This window comes from Mus pahari, chromosome X (assembly GCF_900095145.1).
Source record: "Mus pahari chromosome X, PAHARI_EIJ_v1.1, whole genome shotgun sequence".
Classification (NCBI taxonomy): Eukaryota; Metazoa; Chordata; class Mammalia; order Rodentia; family Muridae; genus Mus; species Mus pahari.
The window spans coordinates 137592595-137603487 of record NC_034613.1 but is presented as its reverse complement, the minus strand read 5'-3'; the positions used below and the strand labels follow the sequence as shown (position 1 = coordinate 137603487).

At 35.3% G+C, this 10893-nt stretch overlaps 1 protein-coding gene across 8 annotated transcripts in view; it reads right to left on the bottom strand.

The window, feature by feature from the left end:
• Rps6ka3 (ribosomal protein S6 kinase A3) overlaps positions 1-10893 on the bottom strand; it is a 104289-nt gene that overhangs the window by 36009 nt on the left and 57387 nt on the right. For all 8 annotated transcript variants that reach the window (XM_029533981.1, XM_021187624.1, XM_029533979.1 and 5 more), the window contains 4 exons: positions 10503-10584; positions 2550-2630; positions 1808-1887; positions 1173-1279 (listed from right to left, as the gene is read on the bottom strand). In XM_029533981.1, coding sequence (XP_029389841.1) covers positions 1173-1279; positions 1808-1887; positions 2550-2630; positions 10503-10584 — 350 coding nt within the window. The remainder of the gene's footprint in view (positions 1-1172; positions 1280-1807; positions 1888-2549; positions 2631-10502; positions 10585-10893) is intronic.

Below are 10893 nucleotides of genomic sequence, written 5' to 3'. Positions count from 1 at the left end.
ACTTTGACATCAGCCATGGAGATGCAGAGTTTCGAGTTTGCCCAGCTGGTTTCCTGTCTTTCTTTGGGGATTACAGTTAAGTGATTGGATGAATCTCAGAGACCTTGAACTTTGGACTTTTAACATTGTTGAGACTGCTATATACTATGAGGATGTTGAAAGTTGGACTAAATGCATATTGCATTTATGTTATGTGTAAGTATGACCCCCCCCAGACTCATGTGTTTGAACAAGTCTGTGGGGCCCAGGGAGTGGAATGTGATGGTTTGTATATTCTTGGACCATGGAGTGGCACCATTTGGAGGTGTGGCCTTGTTGGAATAGGTGTGACCTGGTTGGAGTAGGAGTGTCACTGTGGGTGTGGGCATAAGATCCTCACCCTAGTTGCCTGGAAGTCAGTCTTCCACTAGCAGCCTTTGGATGAAGATGTAGAAATCTCAGCTCTGCCTGCACCATGCCTGCCTGGATGCTGCCCTGCTCCCACTTTCATGACGATGGACTGAACCTCTAATCCTGTCAGCCAGCCCCAATTAATTGTTGTTTTTTTATAAGACTTGCCTTGGTCATGGTGTCCGTTCACAGCAGTAAAACCCTAACTAATACAGTGGGTAAAGGTACTTGCCACCAATCTGATTTCAATTCCCAGGAAAACTGATTGTTGTGTATGTGCACACCCACACAAAATAAAGAATTGAAGGTAATTAAAAAACCTTTCTAACTTGTAAAATTCTCTTTTAAGTCAATGGGAAAAATGACATTCAAAAAAAAAGTAGAAACCATGAATAGAAAACCCATAAATAGAAACTGCCACCCAATAGACTTTAACCTCATTAAAAGGAATGTAAATGAAAATCGGGAAAGCTGGGCAGTGATAGTACACCCAGCACCCAGGAGGCAGAGTTAGACAGAGTTCTGAGTTTGAGGCCAGCCTGGTCTACAGTTAGTTCCAGGACAGCAGGACCCTGTCTCAAAACAAACAAACAAAGTAAATGAAAATAGGTTAATAGTGTAGTTTAGTAAATAGTTTAAAGTTTAAGATCATATAGTGTTAGCAGACATGCAAAGCACAGCACTATAATGAAGTGCTATGGAGTTCTATAAAGTTACTACATTTTACGACCTCCTTTAAAACTGTATCACATTGAATTCAACTTAATAGCATGACTTCTTACTTTTCTGGTTTTAAGTCTCTATAGATTATTCCCAGGCTATGCAGATGGTCTAAAGCAAGTGCAAGTTCAGCCAAGTAGAATTTGACATCTTCCTCTGTGAACATCACCTAAAACAAAATAATATTCTAACTTTATTTTCTTTTTATGTCTATGATTTTTATGTAAGACTTTAACTAATCAAACAATTTGTAAATATGTCAATCAGGTACACATTTAGTTACAATTTACTCATGAAAGAAATTTGGAAAATGATTTAACCAGTATAGACATATGCTAAATGTTAACTATGCCCTGTAGCAGAAATGGTTTTTTTAAGCATATTAACATTTTAGAAATGAAAAAATGAACTTGAGAACAAATGCTGAATTGATAGTACCAATGATGAAGGACACTTATTGCTCTATTATCAATTCCAAAAACCAGGAAAGCAGCAGTTAAGGTAAGTTTTTCATGTGAAGCACTGCTTTCAGTATAAATTCAAGAGATAGGGAAATAATTCTTTCTGACTCAGTTTCTTGAATGACAGAATTTTGTATTACAAGAGAAATTATGATACATACAATACCGAAATAACAAAATTTTAATTGAAATATAATGAGTAGAAATAAATTAAAAAATAGACATTAATTATATACCTCTTTGGATAAGCGTGTAAACAAATCTCCTCCCCTGAGAAAATCCAAAATAAGATACAACTTCCCTTCAGTTTGAAAAGCTGAATGAAGAAACAAAATTTCTGTTTAAACCATGGTAGTTTACTTTTGCGGCTTATATTAAGTCAATTCATTCACATATAAATATTTTTTAGTAAGTAAGTGACACTAGAAATCTAAGCTTATTTCTACATGCTGAGTTCTACACAGAAGAAAACGTTAATTCTCTTAGAAAACGAGAAAATGTCAAAGACAGTTTCTTAATATGGACCAAAGTTTTCTACAGGCAAGAGTCCCTTAAAAATGCTACCATTTTAAAGACATTTTCAGTAAGAAAAACTCACGCCAGAAAGATTTTTTTCTTTTTTAAAATTAATTGTTTTATTTATTCAGAAAGATTTCTTTAACCATGATTAATATGAACCATGAATTTAACCATGAACAATATGCCACAGCATGGGTTGGTTACAGTCAACCACATAGTTTATGGATTCTGTGCTTTTACACCCTGAGAAGTAGCACTGGACTTTCAGAGAAAAGGAAAGGTACGTGGTAGAAGTTTTAGGTTGCTGACATCGGACCTCTTTCTTGTCTTCACTTTGGGCCAATACCAACATAATATAAAACGTTGCTGCACTGTTATATATCTATATTTTAGTATATCTGGATATAGTCAGAGGGTGAAAGAATCAGGGGAAGTGATGAGAGGTGGTTCAGAACTTACCGTAATGCAATTTGACAATGAAAGGATGATTGACTTCTACCAAGATATCACGTTCCATTTTTGTCCGAACACGGTCTCGAACTATAAAAGATTGCACACATGATACAATATAAGTATTTCTTTTATTTATTTTTATTATTATTATTTTCTTTATTTACATTTCAAATGCTATCCCGAAAGTTCCCTATACCTCCCCACCCCTGCTCCCCTACCCACCCACACCCACTACTTGGCCCAGGCCTTCCCTTGTGCTGGGTCAACAATATAAGTATTTTTAAAGATAATATTAAAAGAAATTATTTTTAGATCCCATTTTAAATTTAAATTTTCTTATGTGCATAAAAACATGAATTTTTATTGCTGTTGAATTTTTAAAATTTTTAAAAATAACTTTTACTATATTATATAATCAAAAGCAACTGTGTCTTTAAAAACTCTATGCTTTAAGTTAAAAATATATAAGACATATCAGATATTGGGTTTAGAAACATTTTAGTGGGAGTTGTGGAAAATGGTAAAAAGCCTAAGAATTCTTTAAAATAAGGCATTTCATGAAATATTAAAACAAAAACCTGAAATAGGTTTCAATACTTTTACTAACCCTAACAGCTCAATAAATGTTCATTAAGTTTCTATAAAATGTAGCACACTTTGTAAAGGATTGATGAAACGTGGTAGACAGGGTAAAGTGTATGTATATGTATATATATATATATATATATATATATATATATATATATATATAGTCTACAAAGTGAGTTCCAGGACAGCCAGGGCTACACAGAGAAACCCTGTCTCGAAAAACCAAAACACACACACACACACACACACACACACACACACACACACACACACACACATCAAGAGGTCTATTTTGCGGGAGGGAATAAAAAAGGAGGAAAGGTAGATTGGAAAGGTTGTACAGGTGAAAGACCAAAGGTTTTTTTCTTTTGTAAATTAGAAAGATATAGATTCAAATTTGTATAATCATGAGTAAGTTACTTATTTAAACTCTCTGGAACATCAGTTATCTTTCAGGTATAAAATTGGGTAATTTCACTGTACTGTTCAAATTGTGATCACTTAGATAAAGTTTATAACCAAAGCCTAGTGTATAAGAGGCTTTTAAGTAATGGATACTATCGTTATTATATCAAAAAGCAGTAGTGTGAATATAATTAAGGAGAAGTTTCCTGAGCAAAGCCTATAAGCTGGCATTAGAGCAAGAAGTACATCAAAGGTTTCAGAATATAGGGGAGGGATGAGAACTTAGTAATGATCAGAAAACATCCTGAAAGTCAGATATAGTGGCATGTGTCTGTAATCACAGCATTTCAGAGGTGGAGGCATTAGGTGTTCAAAGCTATTCTCAGCTCTGTGGTGAGTTTGAGACTAGCCTATGTTAAACCAGACTCTTGTCTCAAAAAACCAAACCGAACCAAAATAACAACAAAACGTTTTAACATTTGTTATTTTGTCTTTTTTTTCCCCAGAGCTGAGGACCAAACTCAGGGCCTTGTGCTTGCTAGGCAAGCGCTCTACCACTGACCTAAATCCCCAGCCCCACCTTTTAACATTTATGTTAGTGATTAAGACAAAAAAGAAAGATGGGGTGGAGGAGACAAGGTGAAACTTAAATTGTTTGATTCTCAATTTAAGGGAACCAGAGATATTAAAAAAAAAAAACAGCAATAAACAGCAATAAGAGTTAGAAATAGGAATCAATTCCTCTTGTTGGCTATGCAGCTCTGCCTTTGTTTTTGTTTTGTTTTGTTTTGTTTTTTGGTTTTTCGAGACAGGGTTTCTCTGTAGCCTTGGCTGTCCTGGAACTCACTTTGTAGACCAGGCTGGCCTCGAACTCAGAAATCCGCCTGCCTCTGCCTCCTGAGTGCTGGGATTAAAGGCATGTGACACCATGCCCAGCCACCAGCTCTGCCTTTTAACTGAATCATTCAGCTAATATATCAAATTAATTATCAATCTGTGATTTCATTATCTTGTCATCCTTATTATATCTAACAGTCCCTGTTTATTTTTATATGAATGAACCTTATCATAATGCTGGCTGATAATTCTGTTCCAGCCTGGTCTAAGTATTTTATTTTATTTATTTATTTATTTATTTATTTATTTATTTATTTATTTATTTTTTTGATACAGGGTTTCTCTGTGTAACCCTGTCTGTCCTGGAACTCACTCTGTAGACCAGGCTGGCCTCGAACTCAGAAATCCGCCTGCCTCTGCCTCCTGAGTGCTGGGATTAAAGGTGTGTGCCACCACGCCTGGCTAGTATTTTTTTCTTAATTATGGTTAACTATATCATTTGTGATTAGTTCCCATTAAAGTTGAATTTTAAAATTCTAGCTCTTAGAGTACACAAAGTTCATACATTTAAATACCACTACTTTGCCTAAAACACACACCAACATATCCATTGTATGTACCCTTTCCATTCTTCCACAATGAAAAGCTTTTTGTTTTTTTTGTTTTTTCTCTTTTAGTCAAGGTCGTACTATATAGCCTGTGGTAGCCTTGAACTGGAGATACTTTCCTCTACCTCCTGAGTTCTGGAATTACAGGAAGGCACCACCATGCTCAAGAACTACAGTTTATTAGCTTTCAGTTAGCTTGGTCATTGACAAACTCCTTTGTTTTGTCAGACAGGAACTATAGTAATACTAACCTGGTTCTTTTTCTTTATATATAAAATAATCATCTTATTAACTAGAATTTTGTTTAAATTGTTTAAAAATTTATTACTTATTTGTGGTGTGTGTGTGTGAGAGAGAGACTGACTATATGCTTGTGTGTGTGTGTGTGTGTGTGTGTGTGTGTGTGTGTGAGAGAGAGAGAGAGAGAGAGAGAGAGAGAGAGACTATTTGCTTGTGTGTCCTGGAGCTGGAGTTACAAGAGGTTGTGAGCTGCCAGATATGGGTGATGGGAACCAAACTCCAGTCCTCTGGAAGAACAATGAGCACTTTATGGCTGAACCATCTCTCTAGTCCCATGTTTTATTTTTTATTATCATATGTTCACTGTATAAGATAATGGGTTTCCTTAAGACATTTTATACATGTAACATATTTTTATTATATTCATTACTCTATTACCCTCTTTTGTCCCCTCCTCTTCCAACCTCTTCCCCAATAGTCTCCAGAACACACAGTATTTTTTTTATTTTTCAAGAAAAAAAAAAGTCTTGGAATTTTATCAAGGTTATCTTTTTTTTATTTTCTTTATTTACCTTTCAAATGCTATCCCGAAAGTTCTCTATATCCCCCCGCCCCTGCTCCCCTACCCACCCACTCCCACTACTTGGCCCAGGCCTTCCCTTGTGCTGGGTCANATAAAGTTTGCAAGACCAAGGGGCCTCTNTTCCCAGTGATGGCCGANTAGGCCATCTTCTGCTACATATGCAGCTAGAGACACAAGCTCAGGGGGTACTGGTTAGTTCATATTGTTGTTCCACCTATGGGGTTGCATCCCCCTACAACTCCTTGGGTGCTTTCTCTAGCTCCTCCATTGGGGGCCCTGTGTTCCATCCAATAGCTGGCTGTGAGCATCCACTTCGAGTATTTTTTAATCAGATAACTTCTAAAGTGTTAATGCATATTCAAGATGACAAAGTGAAATTTCTCTAACAGTTATTAGATTTAAATCTCTTTGACTTGAATATGAGAGTGAATAAAAATGTTATTTGTATTTCTAGGACTATATATAGAAAACTGTTTTCAGTAATGATGCATAAACTCTTTTAGGTTAACAGACCAATCTAATTCCCCATTAAACGGATCTAATGTCATTAACTTCTAGTTGATCCCACTCAGTGTATTAGTAGAAACTTGGAAATGGAGAGAGACTTCTGGGTAAGCATGAGTTACTTATTCCTAGAGCCCCACCCAAAGGACACTATTAGGAAAATAATGGTACCAAGCTCTTAGATACAAGGTCTCTATCTGAGACTCTTCCTGGGTGCCTATCATCACTGAAGTACCAACCAGACAGGTACAGATCTAGGAAAAACTCCAGTTTACACACTAGGCCCAGGAAACGATAAATAAAAACAAATAATAAAGTTCTTTGAGTGTGTTCTCATGTCAACTTTTCACTTAAAAGAAGTACTTTATGGATTCTCTTTGGCATGCCTGAATTACCAACTTCATTAATTTTGTGGTTTGGAGCAATTATTAACATAAATTTTGCCTGAAATTTCCTAGAAAACAGGATAAAATTAAATAACAAAACAAAACAAAACAAAAGCCAAAATCCCAGAAAAGATAAAATTAATAAAACTTAGGAAACCATCCAGGAAGCACAACATACACAAATACACATAACAGAAAGAATACATAACAAAAGAAACTTCCACAAAACTAGAATATATGAGTTCCTAGTTTCAAAGGAAACACCCTACATTCGGTATGATGAAATTTTACACTACAGATAGAAAGATACTCCATAAATTTGAAGACACGAGGATAAAGAAGATTTTACCTATAGACTTCTGGAGAGGAAAAGTTGCTTACATACAAAGAACTGGAAAACATTTTATGTGTATGAGTGGTTTGCCTGTTAATGCCCATGTCCTACATTCATGCAGTTCTTATGGAGGCCAGAAGAGGGCAGTCAAATCCTTTGGAACTAGAGTTACAGACACTTGAGCTGCCTTGTGGATACTAGGAAATCAATCTAGCTCCTCTGCAAGAGCAGCAAGTGCTCAACAACATTTATTTTAATCATATCTTCTATTAAGCGCGATATGTCAATTTTCCAAACATTCATTTTTCAAAATCTATAACTATAAATGTTTCTGTGAATTTTCAAGTACAGGAACTGATTTTGTGATACCATTTCCTCAGGTTCAGCAGCATTAATAACTTTGTACTTATTGCAAAACTGCTTTCTAATGATGCTGCTATCATATGAAATAACTCATTATTATTTGGTATGCATTTAAATATGCATATTATTTAATATGCATTTCTATTTTAGGTCACTAAATCATTTCCTCAAAGATTTTAAAAAATTATTTTATTGTTTTTTAATGTGTATGGGTCTTTTGCCTGCTTATATGTCTCTGCATCACTTGCGTGAGTTTAGTGCTCACAAAGGTCAGAAGAGGACAGTAGACCCTCTGGGACTGGAATTACAGATGATTGGGAGCTACTATGTTAGGTGCTGGGAATTGAACCTGGGTCCTCTGGAAAAGCCACTGAACCCTCTCTCCAGCCCCTCCTTAAAAGATTTATCTTCTTCAGCAACTTTTACTCAAAGTTCTTTACTTAGGTTGTAATAGTATGTCTTATCAAATACCTTTACCATTATTTTTACATTTATTAATTACAATTGTACTGCAATAGATTTCTTCATTAATTTATGGATTAACTACAGATTATTCTTTAACAAACTATTGCTATTATTATTGTAGTAGTCAAACTATCCCAGATTTAGCGAGTAGGAACACCTTAGACAACTCTGTATATGTATTTATTCTGTGTAAGAGTGTATATATATGATATAAATGTGTGTGGTGTATGCACATACATATGTATGGGTATGTGTGGGTGCCTATGTATGTTTGTAGGCCAGAGGAGGATGTCAGGTGTCCTGCTCTACCACTCTCTGCCTTATTACCTTAAAATGGGAACTCTTACTGAACTTATAGCTACTGAACTCCAGATATTCTCCATTCTCTGCCACAAACTGCTGAGGTTACAGGCATGCATGTGGTCACATTGGGCTTTTGTGTAGGTGCTGAGATCCCAACTTGGGTCCTTACATTAACCCAGTAAGTGCTTACAAACTAATCCATCACCCCAGTACAATTTCGTACATTAATACAATATTTGAGGCCTCATTCTTTTTCTATTCCCCATTCAAACTATTTTGCATTATATGAAATGTTAAACTATTTAGGATATTTAGGTGCACAGCAGAATTTTGTATATCTGGCACCACATGCGTGCCTGATATTGGAGGAGATCAGAAAGAGCATTAGAGCTCCAGGACCGGAGTTACAACTACTTGCCAGCCATGATGTGGGTGGTGGGAAAGAACCCAGATCCTCAGCAAGGGTAGCTACTAGTCTTAACCACTGAGTCCCCTCTGCAGTCCCTAAAATGTTTTATTGTCAATTTGCCTGTTAACATTTATATGGCTCCTGATTTTTTATGTTAAATAATTATGAAATTTAGATAGGATGAAGTCTGTTATGGTGTAAGATTAAGACTCTAGACAAATTGTTTTTCAAATACTTAAAAATAACTTGTGAAACCATTATTTCCATTTCCCATTGTTGTACTTCCTGGCTTCAGCATACAGAATAGCAGGTACTCAATATTTGTGACAGATATAATGAAATTTAATATATATTTTTGTATTTTTATTTGCATTATTTTTCATTGTTGTAAATAAGCTTTAATATTGGACAGAGCTGTTCCTTTCTCATTTTTCTCTTCCAAAATATTCTTGAAAGTATGTTTTTAAAGCAAAACTGCATCATTGTTAATTAAGGACAAATCAACTGGAATCTGGATGCTGAGATAATTAATTAGAAAGGTAAAGATAAAGGGGTATATGATCAATAGCTTTCTCTCATAGGACTTGGGTATTTATTGCCTTTTTAAGTATCTTACCTTTCCAGTTTTATAATTTCCTTCAAATATTATATACAACATAATCTTGTTAACTATAAGAACAAGAATCTTCTCTTGCTTTTGTGAACCAACTGTCAGAGTTTCACCTATGTGAATTCATGACATGGGATTCAGGAGTATAAAGTTTCAAAGGCAGGAATTAAAAGTTAGGATGCTGCAGGAACCCCAATGGAGGAGTTACAGGAAGGACTGGAGGAGCTGAAGGGGCTCTAGCTGCATATGTATCAGAGGATGGCCTTGTCAGACATCAATGGGAGGGAGGTCCTTGGTCCTGTGAAGGTTCTATGCCCCAGTGTAGAGGAATGCTAGAGCGGTGAGGCAGGAGTGGGTAGGTGGGTAGGGGAGCCCCCTCATAGAAGCAGGGTAAGGGGGATGGGATAGGGAGTTTGCAGAGGGGAAACTGGGAAAGGGGATAACATTTGAAATGTAAATAAATAAAATATCCCATTTTTTAAAAAAGGAAAAAAAAGTTAGGATGCTGAAAACTTTGGTTACCTAGTTCTAGCAAGAATCAAGTAAGAGGTAATGACACAGAAGTAAAGTATATATAGGACAGAAAATGTATTCAGGAAAAAGAACAAGAAAATGAAAGCAAAGGAAAATGATTTTTTTTTCTAGAACATGGTGAAATTTTTTGGCATTATATCTACACCGAATGACTGGGAACACCAGAAATAATAAATGATCAATACAGACATTTTCTTGGGCATTTTAATGCTTTATGAATTACATGTATATTTAAGAGAAAACCCCCTGGCATTAGGAATCAATAGCTCAACTATTTAGAAACTAGGGCTGTGGCAAAGTAAGCAGTACTAGTGAATAAAAGGAAGACTTTAGTATTGAAAATCTATGTGTCTCTTCGAAATGTCTCTACCTACCAGACTCATGTCTTAACGAAAAATCAGACTCCGAAACTTGTTTGGAGTCCAGAGGTCAGGATGACAAAATACTAAAAAATTAAAGCTATTTTGCATCTAGGTAATTAGTACATTTTCCAAAAATATTAAACTAATTATTTGAAAATGAATCAAACCCAGTTTTAATCTTTTTAACTTCTACTTGCCTAAAGCCCAAGATGAACTCATAGTCCTTCCATTCTAACATGGCAAGTCCTGCTCTTAACAGTAATATGACTCTTAGTCCAGTAGGAAAAAGTCACTAAAAGCCAGTCTAAATTTAAAGTGTTTATAAAAGCCAATTCAGAATGTCAGTAGGTAGCCTTAGGGTCACGTGAGCACAGAGACCATCAGTTTGTTTAGGTTACATGAGCATGGTAAATAGTGGCAGCACTTACCTTTCAGTGTGGCCTTCTTTAATACCTTCATGGCATAAAGCTGTCTAGCATCAGAGCCTGAGATTTTTTTAACTAAGAAAACCTATATTTAAATGACAGAAAATAAACATTACAAAGAATTACAAACCATATTCCTTTATTACAGCCAAAACTCCATTTATAAATCTAAATATATTTATATTTAGATTTTTCTAAGAAAACCTATATTTAAATGACAGAAAATAAACATTACAAAGAATTAGAAACCATATTCCTTTATTACAGCCAAAACTCCATTTATATATTCACACACACATAAACACACACACACACACACACACACACACACACACACACACACACACACACATATATATATATATATATATATATATATATATATATATATATA